The following is an 18,009-nucleotide window of genomic DNA, read 5'->3' as shown; positions in this document are numbered from 1 at the left end:
CTTCCAAATTATTAGTTATAATTACTGTGTCGTCCGCATAGCGTAGGTTGCTAATTGGTTTGCCGTTCACCTTAATGCCTTATTTCGTGTCTTCTAATACTTCCTCAAATATATTTTCAATATATAAATTAAAAAGCATCGGAAAGAGTATGCAGCCTTGGCGGACACCTTTCCGGATTTCAAATTCATCCGTATATTGGTCTTGATCAATCCTCACCTTTGCCATTTGGTTCCAGTATAGATTCTAAATAATTCTGATCTCCTTTTGGTCAATGTTGGCCCTATGTAGTAATTCCATCATAATATCATGTTTAACATTGTCAAATGCCTTCTCGTAGTCGATGATGAAGGTGACGTAGACATCTTTGCGTTGATCTAAACAGTTTTGTATTAAGGTGTTCAAACATAAAATTGCCTTTCTTGTTCCTAGTCCTCCTTTAAACCGAATTGTGTTGACCCGCTAAGTTCTTCTAGTATCTTGTACATTCTTTAGTGTAATATTCTAAGAAAGAGTTTCAGCAAGTGACTCATTAAACTGATTAAGCGGTGTTTATTGTATTTTGTGGCATTATCTGTTTTTGGGATCATCACAAAGGATGACTGCAGCCATTCTCGCGGAATGTAACCAGTATCATAAATTCTATTGAACAGCTCTACCAAGATTTCGATATTCTCCTCGTCTAGTGGTTTTATTGCTTCTATATTAATTTCATCTGGACCTGTTGCTTTATGCATCTTTGTGGATCTAACTGCATATTCTATTTCACTTCGCATTATTGATGGCCCTGATAAGTTTTCGGAAAGAAGTTTGCGCGTTGGTTGTGTTGGTCTTTCGTCATTAAAAAGTCTTTCTGCGTATTCTTTCCACACCATTGCTATCTCCTCTTCTGGCTCTATGTATTCGTTTATGTCGTTGCGTATTCTTGTTCTGTGACGGCTTTTGTATATATTCAATATTTCTTTGATCTTGTTATGTAGTCCAAAACTATCTCCTTTTTCCTGCAATTGTTCTATTTCGTTGCACCTTTCCACCATCCAACGTTCTTTTGCTTTCTTAACCTTCTGGCGAATTTCTTTGTGTATCTGTTTGTATTTGTCTTGATTACGTTGTTGTTTATGTTGTCTTCGCTTTTCTATTAGATCCATAATTTCGTCCGTCATCCATTCGTTATGCTTTCTCTTTCTGATCTGTATTTTAACTTCCCTGTTTACTGCCAGAATCGTTCCTTTAATATCATTGACCATCTCTTCGATATCATCATTTTGTTCTATTATTCGCATTCTTTCATTAATTTGATTTGCATAACTCTTCTTCAGATTTTCGTCTCTCATCAGTTCTCTTGTATTTATAGGCGTGCTGATGTTTTTATTTGTTCTCTTAATTTTTGCTAGTTTTAACCTCACATCTGCTATTAGCGGATTATGATCGGATGCAATATCAGCACCTGGATATGCTGCGATTCTTTTGATAGTTACGAAATCTTCTGTTTATTAAAACGTAGTCAATTTGGTTCCTAATTATTCGATTTGGACGGTCTCCTGGTGATTTCCAAGTATATAACTTACGAGGTGGAAGCTGAAACCATGTGTTCATGACGACAAAACCGTTCTCCTGGCAGAATTCACACAGCAGGTCGCCTCTTTCATTTCTAACTCCAAGACCGTACTCTCCAATTATGTCTTCATATCTTCCTTTACCCACCTTGGCGTTAAGTCGCCCATTATTATGTTTATGTCCTCTTTCTTTGTTAGTCTTATTGCTTTTTCCAGATCTCTATAGAACTTAGTTATTTCTTCTTCTGACTTATCTGCTGTTGGTGCATATGCTTGTGTCACATTTATGTTTACTGGTTTGCCTGTCATTTTGATCAAAATGACTCGTTCGGAAATTGGAACAAAATCTGTCACCGATTTACTGGTCTTCCTGTCAAGAGCAATAGCCACTCCATGTCGGTGATGTCTATCTGTTGGGTCACTACACGAGTAATACATAGTAATCTTATCTTTCGTAAACTGTCCAGATCCAGTCCATCGGACTTCACTGACATGATTCACAATTCAATGAATGAATGAATAAATGAATTCATTGTTAAATGATGGAGTCAATTATTGTCGAGGCGATTTTGTATATTTTGATTGGTGAATATTTGTCTCAATTCTTTTAATTCTCTTCTTATTGTATATTATACAGTATATTCTATATAGGTTATAACTAGACTTCGGCAAATATGCAAATAAAAATGTAGAAAATATGCGCATAAATATGCACGTGTTTACCCGAAAATATGCAAATATTTTACAAAATATGCATACAAATAAATAAAAAAATCGTAAAATAGTAACAATTTTATTTAAAAAAAAAAGTGTACATAACTAAATATTTCCTACTATTCATTAAGATTTACATTTATTTTAAGTAACTACATCATTTTTAAGTATGAATAAACTTATTTAGAATTATGGTAACAATAAATGACCAAGTGGTGTTCAAAATTTTCTAACAAAAACTTGTGGCTTCTGTCTGAGTACATATAATTATATATGGAAAAACTTCGTTCAACATCAACTGATGTAACGGGAGCATTTTTCAAACTAACCAAAACATCTGGTTCTAAATTAATTGTTTCCGAAATATTTCCAGCTAGAACACTGACTACTTCAGAAAGAATATGGTAACCTTTATTTTTTTCCATAGTAGCTTCAAATTTTTTTAAAATATCTTTTCCAATATTACCTCTAACGTTCCGACAACATGACGCAAATTCTTTTATTAATGCTGTACTTTCGAACAATGACAGTTTTGGTGATTCTAACTGAGTAATTGTTTTTTGAACAAAACTAAAATTTGATTTTATAAATGAAAGTTCTTGTTGAAGCAAGTTACTCTGAAAAGTTTGTTTAGAATCCAAAAGAGATTGGGAACTTTCATCTGTTAACGTATCAATTATGTTCTTTATTTTAACAAAATGATCTGCATAAAAATTAGCTGCTTCTAACCATGTTCCCCATCGCGTTAAAATAGGTTGTGGTGGAAGAGGAATGTTAGGTAGCATTTCTTTATAAAGTTGAATTCTTATAGGAGATTTAAGAAATACTTTTTTGACACTGGATATCATGGTATTTACAAGAGGAAACTTTTTTCGTATTTCCTCTGCAACTCTGTTTAATCCATGCGCTACACAAGTAACATGTATTAAATCTGGGAAAAATATTTTTAAATTTTGTCCTGCTTTCACCATATAAGGAGCAGCATCCGATAAAATAAGCAGTAATTTATTAGAAGGAATAGTTGTCGGAAGAAAAAAAGTTGCTAATGTTTCTTGTATAAAACGCGAAATTGTTAAAGCATTTGTTTTCTCAAGTTGCTGGCATGAAATAAGATGAGATTTTGGTAAGGTATCTTCTTTAAGAACACCAATCAATAAATGAGCAATATACTTTCCTGAGGAATCAGTGGTTTCGTCTACAGATATGTAAAAATAATTATCTGCAATTTCTTCCTTAATATTAATTAACACCGACGAGTATAGCCCGTTCACATTATTTCTTCTTAGAGACCGATCACTTGGAACATTAAGTTTGCAATATTTTTTTAGAAACGAACTAAAATTTACATTTGCTAATTTTGAAAGCGGTATGTTTGCAGACACTAATGCGCGACACAAGTCTTCATTAAAAATTTCTTGCTCATCTAATTTTTTTGAAGTAGATTGGAAACATTTAGCCATTGAAGTTTGATGTTTTCCTTTTTTTGCAATGTGTGAAGCACATGTTGGTCTATCTGAAATTTCTTCTCACATGCTATCTATAAATAAAAATAAAAACCTTTATTTTAACCCAACCTTTAAAATATAAAAATATACAAGGTGTTTTTGGTTAATCAAATAACTGGTTTGGAAAAAAAACACTCGCTAAGTGTTTTAAATGCAGTATTAATCCACAAATTAGTTTTTGTTACTAACCATTAGTACATCATATAACTTATTTTAAAATTCAACAAAAGTTTTTTTTTGTTAATTCAATTACAATAAAAATAATTGTGTTTTAGAATAGCTGACTTCATAAAAAAAGTAAAGGTGAAAAATTTTTCTAAATACACACCATTGTATTGTACCATGGACAATTTTTTCTCACTAAAGGAAGCTATTTTTCATTTAAAAACAACCTACGAGTACTAAATTTCAAGTAAATACGTTTATTGGTTTTAAAGTTATTGTTGTTATTAACTAAAAGAATTTAATTTTTTTTAATTTTAACACCCTGTATCTCGAAAAGTAAATAAGTTTGACCCCTCATTAACTATATCGTTTTGTTCAATTTTTCGAGAAGTATCTACAGTCAAACGTTGTAAGTGTCATTTGGAAACACCCTGTATGTATGAAATATTAGATATTTAATAGAAAATATTAGATACTTACAATTTTGCCACAGACTGAACAGTAGATTTTTCCCATATCCATAGACAGCTCTTTATAAGGTTTAATCCAAGTTGAAGCACTGGTTGTTTTAGGCATTATAAAATCACAATCTTCCTTTTTGTTACGCACAACGAGTGTTTACGCTTTGAATATCAAAACAAAAATGATTTACAAATCTGAGCATCAAATTAGAAATGTTTAGGTACCTAATTCAATAAACTGGGAGATTTTGGAAAATCCCTAAATTAGGAACAAAACTCTTAGCCGTTTACCTGCTGTTAAGATACAATAAATTGTAGATAGATTTGGGGATTAGATCATAAAATGCAAATGAGCGAACTCTTAGCGATTATCCAATAACTGAATGCCTCAGTGACCGAGACTTTCTAAGAATGTTGAGGGCTACTTAAATTGATCTTCTTTGAAATTGTAAATGTTTTGTACCTGTAGAGATTACGTACTTAGATCATTTCTTGATTAAAATGACTACAAAATTTTATACAAGAATTGAAATAAATTGGTATGTTTAAAAATTTTCAAATACAGTATAAAAATCTGAACTTTTATGCACTTTATGCAACCTTTTATACAAATATGCCAAAATATGAAATATTTGCATAAAATATGCACAATATGCAAAATATGCAATATGCATATTTGCCGAAGTCTAGTTATAACTATATTCTTTTGATTCTATACTTAAGTTTCATATACTGACTGTTTTCGACTCTGTAGATGATTGTTAGTTGTGATGATTATTAGAACGACTTTTCGATTATAAATATCTCGTTAACTAAAATGCTAACTACTGGCTAGATTTTATAAATAAATAACATCAAAAACACTTTGGGTTTTTTGCTTTTAGTCGACATACTGTATAAACATCAATTAATTTCCACATTTTTGTCTGAATCTTATTGAAAAGTAGTTTCTAACACTTTATTTGTAAAACAATGAACTCAAATACATTAAGTGAATGTCACATATTACATTATAAATGGTAATGTCTTAATAAGTGTGTGTTATAAGTCAGTAAGTAAATTATTATAGTCAAAGGTAAACAAGACAAGTACATAAATAATCGTGTGCTTTATCTTATTGCTATTTAAATGTCAAACTTGTAACAAATGATTTTAATTGTTATAAGTAGGTACATGCTGAATATGTAACAGAATATCTATGAGCCATGGGAAAAGTTAACGGTGAGAAAAATTAATATTTGATATTTGCAAATATCGATATTTTTATACAGGGTGAATTTTTAGTGAGACATCGGTCGATAATTCCATTGTGGTACAAGCAGTGGCGCACCCAGAATTTGTCTGAGGGAGGGGTTTTGAAATTTTTATGCTACTTCCATTTTGAGTCCCTAAAATTTGGGTTTTCGTTTAGTTTAAAGTACTAAAGATATTGGTGACGAAGATTCAGATATCTATTATCCTGCCTACCAACTAAAACCACCCTCTCTTACTTGTGTGCAGTTGACTGTCGCACGTACCGTACTCCGAAAGTGGGGTGGCCGCTGTAACGCTGACGACATTTTTACAACACTCCCTTCTCTTATCTAGATCTTATCTATTGTTCTGAAGCTATTTTTTATGGCATTTTAAAGTAATTACTATTTTAATGGGAATAAGCCACAATTGAAGGTTAAAATAAGTTTATTGACGTTTGACATTAATCCAACTTGTAAATACAATACATTTTGGAGACGGCTATTGCCGTATTCCCGTTCTCCTCCGCCAATTGTCCCGGTCCAAGGCATGCTCCTCCTCCAAACCTCTCGATTCGCTCTTCTAAATCTTTCATTCCATGAGTGTCATGGTCTACCTTTCTTCTTCCAGAGGGCTTCCATTTGTGAAGTTTTTGAGGTCAATATTCGTCAGGCATTCTCAATAGGTGTCCAAACCATTTTGAACCTCTTCTTTCTATTTTGTCAATGACCGTTTCTGTAGCGTCAATGTTATTTATTATAGATTCGTTAGTCTTCATTTCCTGCCGTGATGTTCTAGCACTTATTCGCAAATAATCCATTTCAACTGCCAACAATCTTCTCTCCAGGTCTGTATTAATAGTCTATACTTCAGAGCCATAACAAAGAATTGATTCAACCATGGTTTGTCCTATTCTTTTTTTGTTCCTTATGGAAATGTTACCACCATAAGGAGTTTAGACATTGTACAATTTTACGTCCCTGATTAATTCGGTGTTTAATTTCGGTTTCTCCCAAGCCGTTGTTAGTAATGAACTATTCTAAATATTTAAATTTTTCCACTTGTTTGATTTCCACGTCCTCGTCTATCAACACTTCAAACCTTGCATCTGAATTGATAACTAAATATTCTGTTTTCTTCATGCTGACTTGTAACTCCCATATATATTCTCTGTATAGACGCTTTATCATAAATTCTAGATCATAAGAATCTTGAGCTAGGACGACTTGGTCATCCGCAAAGTTCAAGGAGAACAGTACATTTCCTATGGGGTTTCCCATTCCCTGGCAGTGGTTTTTCCAATTTTGGAGGGCTGCCTCAATATATAAATTAAACAGTAAGGGTGAGATACTGCATCCTTGTTTTAGTCCTTTAGTTACTTTTATTGGCTCTGATAGTCTATTGTCTATTTTTGATTTTTAGGTAAGTAGTGTTATCCCTGTATACTTCTGTGATTATTCCTAAAAGGTATGGACTAATGTTGAGTTGTTGTAAAGCTTGCCACAATTTAAGTCTTGGAACTGTATCATACGCCTTTTCTATGTCGATGAAGGCTAAATGTACTTCGGTACCAACCGCTATTCTTTTTTCTATTAATTGTTGGAGTGTAAACAAGTTATCAGTGCAAGTTCAAAGATCAAAGATTCAAAAGTCAATAAACTTATTTTAACCTTCAAATGCGGAATAATTGGCTTATTCCCATTAAAACAGTAATAAGATCTTATCTCTGTCATTGGCAGATTTGTGTTTCTCTTCTTCTTTTTCTTTCTTTTTAATGACTGCTCGGAAGTAATTGTGAACACTATTCCATCCCTCCGTACTTCCCGTCATCTTCACGATCATCTCTATTACAGTCACAGGGTTCATACCTATTTCTTTATACATTCTGTTTTTCTCCACTATACATCTATTACACTCCAGCATTATGTAACAACAGTATAGACATTTATCTGTATGTGTCTTTCTGAACCTATGAAGATACGCCTTAAAACAGACAATCTACCCAGTCCCTTTAGCTCGGGATCCGCATCTTGGTCCACTGGGCAACATTTTCCTGGTTGTTACACTCTTCTTGCCATCTCTCCATTGATCTTGCCCTTTCTTCTTTTTTTTATAGCTCTCAAATGCTCTCTTCTCTCATAGAGATGTCTCTTTTTTACTGCTAACACATGCAGAGGAACAAAACCCGTGATAGTCGGGTTTTACGATAGAAATTACGATTTTCTCAATTATTTTTTTAATGGAACACGCTATATATTATTTTTTAGAAATATTGTATTTATAGCCTGAATATTGTATTAATATCTTTTATATTTTAGAAATATTGTATTTATGATACTCTTTCATTTTTATATAGCATTCCCTACACCTAACTCATTATTTTCCGAGATATTTGTAGTTGTCTTCAAATTTCAGAAACACATTCAATTTTTGTAAGTAGAAATAAGTATTAAGTATTGAGTGATAATATAACATAATTATTTTTATTCAGTAAGTAACTAACAAAAAATATAAACCATAACCATATGTAATATAGTAACCTATGTGACTTTCAGGGATTTCATTTAACATGCTTTCATCTAAATACTTACCCTTCTGCCTGCCTCATTGTTATGTAAATTCATAAGGACTCTGCCTTGCTCCCTCGTTCCTCTCTTAAATTTTCGTTCTCTTTCCCTAACATCTACAAAGCTTTGAGTGAATCTGAAACAGAAAAATAGTTAACAAATAATAATTAGTGGGACGGTCAAAGATTTTGCAAAATTTAGATTGGATCAAATAACTAACAAATACAGGGTGAGTCATGAGGAACTTTACATACTTCTACCATATGTAGAGTCCCTCTACAGGGAGGAGCATATCATGTGGCCACTAAAAAATGTCAACTCCTCTTCTTTATTAATTAACAGGGTGATTTGTGTAATTGACCATTTATTTCATTTTACTGTAGTGTTTATACGGCTCATTTGATTTTTTTTAATTTTTGCATGATACAGTACACTACTATCAAGCATTCCACTGGTATTAGCTAAACTAAAAAATTCCAGGACTGGCTTTGGAAAAATTAATTTAGGGATTCGTATTAAATATTACACCCTGTATATATTTTTTTTAAAATGCAATAAGTGATTTTCAAACTACATAAATAGCCAATGAAAACGACATATGCGACAATGGTGTCGCACTTTTATTAAATTTTTAGTGAAAGATCAAATCTTACCAAAAGTAGAACAACCATAATGAAGTATCAAATTATAAGGTAATTAATTTAAACAAATGTTATAAATTTCAAACATTTTAATTGAAATGATAAACTGAGTCACTGCACAACAAAAAACAGTAACTACTAACAATAACGAAGAACAATTTAAAAAAAAAATTAAAAATATGTACATATTTATGATAAACCCATAAATTAGAACTGGAAAAGATACAATAATGGTAACAAAATAAAAATAATTCAAAATAGATTTTCGAAATGGAACCCTGCTTCGTACACATTTTTGTTGCCGAATTGTTAATTGACGTATTGAATTACGGATACTCTGGGGATCGTTTCTAATAGTATTACAACAATATATAATTCTATCAATTAATTGTTGTCGGTTATTAATATTCACTGCGTAAACTAGTTGCTTTAATCTTCCCCAAATATGGTAATCAACGGGATTGAAATCAGGGGATCTTGAAGGCCACGAAATAGGACCTGCATTTCCTATACAGCTGTTGCCATAAACATTATTGAGATGTTGTCTCACTGCCAGTAAAAAGTGTGGGGGTGCCCCATCATGCTGAAAATACATCCCTCGGATAGCAGCGTTCGCGTTGGCAAGCAAATTCGGCAAAATATTTTGTAGAAAGTTCAAATAGACCTGCCCTGTTAAAGGACCATCAAAAAAGTGAGGACCTACTAATTGGTTATTTATGACACCAATCCACACGTTAACCGAAAACCTTAACTGAGAACGACGTTCTCGAATAGCATGGGGATTTTCTTCTGCCCACACATGTGAATTTCGTGAATTATTTATCTCGTCTCTGGTAAATTGGGCTACATCTGTAAATAGTGTCCTGTATAGCGTTGGTCGATTATTGTTAATCCATCTACAAAATTCCAACCTATCGATCTCATCTCCAGCATGTAGTCGCTGAACCATTTGAATGTGATATGGGTATAGATTATTTTTTTGTAAGACTCTACTTACTTTTGATTGAGTAACATTGAGTTCTCGACTTACTTGTCTAGTGCTTATTGTCGGGTTCATAGTAACGGCGTCCATAATGTCATCTTCCTGCGCTTCATCTACATGTCGCTCTGTTGTTCCACTAGGAAAAGTGCCATTTTCTCGCATATAATTAAAAACTGACCCAAATGTTAGATGACTGGGAGTTCGACGATTAGGAAATCTCCTGCGATATTTTCTACTAGCAGCCCTACCATTCCCATTACAGAATCCATAAACAAATATTATGTCTGCATATTCTGTGGTCGAAAACTGATGTGGTATTTTGAACGAAAGTAACAAAAGCTCTACCAAAACTAACACAATGTACTTAACGTAGATATGACAGAAGAAATATGTATTCTTGTACACATAAATAATAATTGATAATGACAATAATGACAATGGGTATAAAATATCAAGAAACGTCAAACGGTCAACGCCAACCTTCATTTTAAACTTTTTTAGATTTATTTTTATTTAGTACAGTTGATGCAATGTATTATTATTTGCCATAAAATTTTAATCATTTACAATCAACAAAAACTAACACATACAAGAGGTTTGACGTTTTAATCAATTTAATTTATTATTTATTGAAAATAATGCCCCAATACGATCTATGAGTAAAAATTTAAAATTGAAAATAATTGATTCTATCGTAGAGATAATACAAAGTGACAGTAAAGATGTTAATTTTCTACGTATTAGATTATGTTGTAGGAACTCATTTTAATTAAAATGTTTGAAATTTATAACATTTGTTTAAATTAATACCTTATAATTTGATACTTCATTATGGTTGTTCTATTTTTGGTAAGATTTGATCGTTCACTAAAAATTTAATAAAAGTGCGACAACATTGCCGCATATGTCGTTTTCATTGGCTATTTATGTAGTTTGAAAATCACTTATTGCATTTTAAAAAAAATATATACAGGGTGTAATATTTAATACGAATCCCTAAATTAATTTTTCCAAAGCCAGTCCTGGAATTTTTTAGTTTAGCTAATACCAGTCGAATATATACCCTGTATATAAAGAAAAAGACAGTTAAAATTTGATTTAACGTATAGTGTCTCTGCTTATTCTCTTATATCTATTTCATCCTAGCAGGAAAAGTTCTTTTTCTGTTAAAGATTTAAAAAAATATCTCTAAAAACAGTTAATCATAGAATAGATACTACCTACACATAAAACTAATTTTCCGATAAAATTCTGTACCATGCGCCACTGCTGTAATGATTTAACCAGCCTTCTGTGAGACAAGATTAGCGATTTGTCTCGGTAATAACATGACGTATGGACTGGGGTGGACATGACATTTATTACAGGGGGCGCTTAGCCGTATCAAATTGGAAATACTGAGAGATTCTAGAATTTACTATGATTTATGGCTTAAATGCGAGATTCTGGACCAGAAGGAATCAGGATGATTTAAATATAATTTATAGGATGAAATAAAGTTAGCTGGTGGTCGGTTGATGTTTATATCTGCATAATTTAATGGGATATCAGTAAATATTTCTAACTGAAATGAAACGTTTTGGGTAGCTAATTTAACATTCAAAAGGTAAAATATAAAAAAACATATTAAATTCTTTTAACCTTTCAGGGATAACGTTACGGAATGGTACACAAAACGTCGGACTAATAGTCCGCGAATTTCAGATAAATTTTAGATCCCTGGTTTAATTTCCTTCTCTGTTCTCCTGCTTCTTTTTCTTAATCACCCCAGAAATCAGACAATGTACTTCTCTCTATTCTTTCTCTCCTCTCAATTTATGTTTACCATGTTTCTTTCATCCAGCCCGAAACCCATTCGCCTTTCGAAATCTCCCCCCTCATTTGCCCATCTCTGGCAGTTAAAAATGTGGACGGGAGCGTCCGGTACCCCACAAACAGTACAGTCGGTCGAGTCTGTTTGTGAAGGTGCCAAAACTACCATTTCCGGTCAAAAACTGCGTAAGGAAGTAGTCTAGTTTCCTGAACTTACATTCCCACCACGGCCTCAGATCGGGAATAAGCTCATTTCTGCTATCATTCGCCCATTCGATGTGGCACTCTGCCACTCTACTATCGTTCTTTCTCTTTCATTCTCATCTACATTTCCATCCATCCTCCTCGCATACACCCTCGCTCGCTCTTTGCACAACAAAATCGGAATCATCGCTCTAATGACATATATAGCCTCATTTGAAACCATCATATATGTTCTAGATACCCTGAGGAGCATTTGCCTTTGCGAAGTCTCCATCAGCTTAGCGTATTTCACAGTATTCAGTACACTACACTACACGGGGACAGCGTAGGTTACCACCGACTGGAAAACTCCATTTAGCACCTTTCTTTTGGTGCTACTTGGGCCTCCAATGTTTGGCATCAGTCGTATAAACGCCTCCAGAATTCGGTTCGCCTTCTCTACAGTCTTTTGGATGTGTACTCCGAACCTTAGTCCTTCCGACAACCAGACTCACAGATACTTAATCGATTTAACCGGTGCAATCTCCACACCTTCCACTATAAAGCGAAAAGAGGATTTTTCCCGGCTTTCTTTGAGAACTAACCCCTCAGATTTCTGAGGCGCTAGCTGTAGATCGTTCTCTCTGATCTACCTACTAATGCGACGCAGTTCTGTGTTAGCCACATTAGCCATGTGCATTTTCTGACTCGCCTTCGCAACCAGTGCGAGATCAAAGGCATAAGCTACAAGAGTTCATCCCCTTGGCACCTGTAGCCTCAATATCCCATTGTACAGGACATTCCACAGGATGGGACCTAGTACTGAACTCTGCGGAACACCCTGCGATAAACTGATGCTGGTATGTTTTTCTCTTATGGACCTGTCAGTAAAGTATCTGTCAATTACATTGCCAAGGTACTCACTAACGCCCAATTCTCTCAGCCTGGACATGATTTTTTCCCATGATGCCGTGTTAAAGGCATTTTTGCCGTCAAGCAGGATGAGACCCACCCATCTCTTTGTATCTTGCGTAACTAAAGAGGTTACTTCTGTGACCGCATCTATGGTGGACCTTTTAGCCCTAAAACCATACTGGCAGTCGCTCAGCGCATGCTTTTCTTCTAGCTCTCTCCAAGGCGGCCTTTTATAAGCTGTTCGTACAATTTAGCTATCGAACAAAGAAGACAAATTGGCCGAAATTGTACCTCTTCCTCTTCACCTCTACCTTTCGGGATAAGGACAACCTTAGCTTCTTTCAACATTGTTGGAAACTGCTGTTGTTCAAGCAGTTTGTTTAGCAATCTCAGGAAAACCTGCAGGTATCTTAGTGCGGCGAATCTTACTGTCTCCGGTATGACTCCATATATGCCAGGTACCTTTCGGATCTTCATCCGTCCAACAGCCTCGCCGAGTTCCAACTCAGTAAAAGGTTACGCATCTACGAAACCAATAAACCTTTCACGCCTATCCTCCACCTGAGGAGAGACTTCCCAATTAAACGGAGTTTCTTCTCCTCAGGCAGGAGATAGGGTGTCTTTTTCCCCTTCAATTCGCTACAGACAATCTTGAAGCCCTGCCCCCAGATATCCTTTTCGAGATCCGGAAGCAGGTTACTCCACCTTTCTTTCTTAGATCTTCTTATCTTAATCTTGTATTCATTATGCATTCGCTTTAATTCATATATTCTCTCTTCCAAATCTCCTGCTTGTACTCTTCTTAACCTCTTACACTCTCTTCTTACTCTCATGCAATTTGTCCTCAGATTTTCAAGCTGCTCGTTCCACCAGTATGGTTCTTTTCTTTCATACCTCCCATTTGATCTTACACAAGCGAACTCCTGTGCATCACTCAGACCCTCAATTCACTCACGCACATCCTCATATCCCGGACCAATTAAGCCAAAAGTATCTACAAAAACCTCCTCATTTAAACATCTCTTTAAATTTATATCTCCATTTTTACGTTTCTGTTTTTTCAAAACTCACATACTTGTGTAAGCTGAGCGATTCTTCTTCCAAAACAGTACAGGTTGGCCTATTTTTTTTGTCTACTACAGTAAAAACAACGACCTCGACGATAAGGTTGTGGATTTGGGGCTGGAGCAATTTCTTCTTCAATGCGGAAAATTTCTTTTATTCTTGACCTAATTGATCTAAGAATACGTTTATTCAAAAATCGATGTTGCAGATGATCGTTTACTAGTTCCATACCAAGAGCTTCTAGAAAATGCCTTCTAGACATTTTAGCTATATTATTAGAGTTATTTTTGTTTATTACAAATGAATTGATACTCGCTACATCCATTGCAGAATAAAAAATGACCATTGGCCATTGGCGAGTGGTTCGAGGGCAATTGTAGGCGGCACACATTTTATCAACTAGATGTACTCCTTCTTTAGATTTATTATAGTCAATGATGATTTCTGGCTTGCCCGTTAATTCATCTAGAAAATATAAAAACATACTTTTTTTCTTGTCTCTTAGGATCAGTAAATTAAAGTGAAAGCTCTATTTTGTTTTTTCTCATAGTGTTTATCATAGTCAGATGATGTTCGTTCAAAGGAAGATCGGCCAAGCTGAGGCTCGTAAAAAAATTGTCCATTGTTACATTTCTGTGAGAACCAGACATAGGACTGCAAAGGCAAGGAACCAGGGAAATATTGCTCGTATCAACTTTATATGGGCCAGGTGGCTGTTGTCTAACGTACACCTCTAGATTTCTGGTATAAGGAAACTTAGCGTCTACTAATGCGTAGATTTTTATGCTGTATTTATTAGGTTTATTAGACATAAACCTAACCTAACCTAATGCCACACTTTCCACGAAAAGTTCCACTTTTTCATCTATCGTTGTATATGCTTTTTTTTTACTAAAGACACAGAAGTGTACTTACATTAAAATCTGGTCAGTAAGACCAATTATCAATTTGTTTCTAACTTAAATTACTAATGAAATCTTAAAATTAGGTGTCTACTCACTAGTATCTTTCCTATTATTTCTAATACCTAGCATTAAATTTAGCATGCATACTCGCACAACACTTTACTCTGCTTTTCACTCACTCATTATACCAGTTCAAAAGGCTTTGTTCTTTTGAGCCTTCTCTATAGGTTCGTATTGTTGAGGAGCTGGATAGCCTCGACGTTTACATGATGATGGAGTCGTTGTTCATGGCTCCCTGCAAATTTCTTGATTATCTGATTGACGTCTTCCATCTTGAGGTCCCGGTGAAGGTCGTTGTTCCTAACGTACCAAGGCGCATCTACGATGTTCCTCAGCACTTTATTCTGGAATATCTGGATTACTTTGATGTTACTAGGCTTGGCACAGCCCCAGAGTTGGCAGCCATAGGTCCATACTGGTCTCAGTATTTGTTTATAGATTAGGAGTTTATTATTTATGGATAGAGAGGAATGTCTTCCCATTAACCAATACATTTTCTTGTAGCGGATGCCTAGTTCTTCTCTTTTCTTCTGCACGTGAGCTTTCCAGCGAAGTTTCGCATCAAGAGTGATCCCCAAGTACTTTGCTGATGTTGAAATAGGCATCTAATTGGAATATTATTAATTCTCTTATTGGTAAAATTTATATGGACCGATTAATTCTCATTCAGCTTAATTTTCCATTTTTTGGTCCATTCATGGATTTAATTGATTGAATTTTGTAGTTTTTCTGTAGCTTCTTCGACGGTGTATATGCTAAGAATGAAAAATGTTTTGGTACATTTGAATAAACGCATCTAAGAATTCTCTTACGGCTACCAATTTGTCATATTTTTGCCTCTCTAATCGTGTTCGTTTATCGTAAAAACGGATTTGTCTGAGATCTTCTGCATATCTGTGGTTATTTTTCGTTATTCCAACTATATATAAAATACCCAATAGTGCCCTAAGTTTTAAGATATTTGTCTTTTTTGCAGATTTATTACTGAGATTTTAAGAAAACAGTTCAATAAAGATATTCCTGTTATCTACAATGGTTTGCAAAATCTCTTCAGTAAAAAAACTCCAAATCTTTAATGCGCTTTTCATTTGTCATACTTCCCTAGTTATTTCCTTCATTTAATTGTCACTGCGAGTTCGTATCCGGCGGTTTCCTACATGTTTCTTCAATTTAGTTGTTTCATCGTTACCAATGAAATGCGGCACTCTTCGTGGAACATTCAAGACTTCTGAGATTGGCTCCCTAATTTCTTTTTCCATGTTGGTATCGTTGTCATGTATCTCTTCGACATCTCCTTCCAAACTAGCATCGTCATCGTCAGGTTCAACTTCTGGCTCAGAATTATGCTTGTTGCTTTTCAAAACTCATATTCAAAAAATCTGTAAAGTGTATATATCAATCAATTATACAGAAAATATAATAATCAGTAGATCACTCCCAATTATAAATTACATAAAAAAATTTTATTTACTCCAGAAATAAAATATTTTAAAATTGAAACTTGTATAACGTGCTGACTCAGGTTCCGCAATTCAATATAGCAGCAGAACTAAATGCACCAGACAACTCTCACAACAACTGTACTGAATAGAGTATCCCCTCTTGAAGCTACCGAGCACGCCACGACCGAAATCATAATTAATCATCAGAAATCGACAAATAATTCGACAAGCGGACTCATAGTCCGCACGTTAACTCTGAAAGGTTATTGTCAGCATTGCTAAACACATTTTATTAAAGGATTTATTAAATATATTTAAAATTCCAGATCTGGCGATATCTAATGCAGGACAATTATTCCATGTGGCAGCAGATCAAGAAGCCTTCGCAATGGTGATCGCCAACGTCGGATAATTTTGATATGGCACGTGGAGATTCATCGTCATACAGAATGCATACGCATATCTTTTTGCCTTTTTTAGCAGCATAATTCTGCTGAAATTAAAGTGCGAATTAAATATTACTTGATTTGTCTATAAAACACGTCTCGCTATTTTCGCTGTCAATACACAAACAAACTTTTCCTGTCAAGGTACTACTATCATAAACCTATTAGGGTACTATTAATTAGTCCTCTGTTAAACTATCGGGGATCACTTATTATAACCAGATTAAGTGATACCAAATTTATGGCAGTTCTTACTAGTTAATTTTAGAAGAAAAAATCCTAAAACTTTAAACTTTAGTTTTAAATTAAAATTAATCTGTCAGTATATTTCAGTAAAACCAGAGAACAACCCAACACAGAGAAGCGACAGTCCTTTGAAGTTACGTGGCCAAGCCGCCAATGACAGCTAACAACCAGAAAATTAATAGTCAGTGGGCATATCACACAATATAAATTCTTAAGAGCGTAGGCGCAAAATTTCGGGCCAATGTTTTTTAAATGCATTCATTTTTTCCGAATCCTGAAAAAACTAATAAGTATTTTTGAAAAATTTAAACGCAGAGTGAAAGACTACATTATTACTGAGGGCCGAAAGTCCCTGAAAACTTCTATAATGTTTATTTTAATAAGTTACAGGGGTGAAAAAAAAAGAGAAAATTTAGTGTGATTTTTAAAATATCTCATTCAAAAAAACTTTTTGTTTATTCTAAGGGACTTTCGGCCCTCGGTAATAATGTAATCTTTCATTCTGTATTTAAATTTTTCAAAAATATTTGTTAGTTTTCTCAGGATTAGAAAAAAAATGATTGCATTTAAAAAGAATTGGCCCGAAATTTTGCGCCTACGCTTTTTTATTTATATTTAACTAATTAAAAATTGGCAGACAACTTTTGTATATAGCAAAAAGTAGATGAGTACCTATTTAGTTTTTTCATAATTTAATGTAAGTTTGTTTATTTGCAACCATGTTTTTGCAATTTTGAAGTCTTGTTCTGTTGGAATTTTAAGATTTTCCCAATTATCGGTCTAATTATGTTTCCAACAATTTTTAGTTTGAGCATTTTAGTAATTTCTTTGTTTCGTTTAAGAGCGTAGACGCAAAATTTCGGGCCAATGCTTTTTAACATTTTTTTGGAATCCTGAGAAAACTAACAAATATTTTTGTAAAATTTAAACACAGAATGAAAGATTACATTATTACTGAGGGCCGAAAGTCCCTTAGAATAAACAAAAAGTTTTTTTGAATGAGATATTTGAAATTAAAAATCACACTAAATTTTCTCTTTTTTTCACCCCTGTAACTTATTAAAATAAACATTATAAAAGTTTTCGGGGACTTTTGGCCCTCAGTAATAATGT

At 34.1% G+C, this 18,009-nt stretch overlaps 1 protein-coding gene across 1 annotated transcript in view; it reads right to left on the bottom strand.

The window, feature by feature from the left end:
* The window catches only part of LOC140449201 (protein Wnt-5b-like), a 314,387-nt gene that overhangs the window by 53,525 nt on the left and 242,853 nt on the right, over window positions 1-18,009 (bottom strand). The window contains exon 5 of the mRNA XM_072542370.1: window positions 8,224-8,335. Coding sequence (XP_072398471.1) covers window positions 8,224-8,335 — 112 coding nt within the window. The remainder of the gene's footprint in view (window positions 1-8,223; window positions 8,336-18,009) is intronic.

This window comes from Diabrotica undecimpunctata, chromosome 8 (assembly GCF_040954645.1).
Source record: "Diabrotica undecimpunctata isolate CICGRU chromosome 8, icDiaUnde3, whole genome shotgun sequence".
In the NCBI taxonomy this organism is placed as follows: Eukaryota; Metazoa; Arthropoda; class Insecta; order Coleoptera; family Chrysomelidae; genus Diabrotica; species Diabrotica undecimpunctata.
Note: the sequence above shows the minus strand (reverse complement) of the source record. Positions and strands in the feature narration are given on the sequence as shown.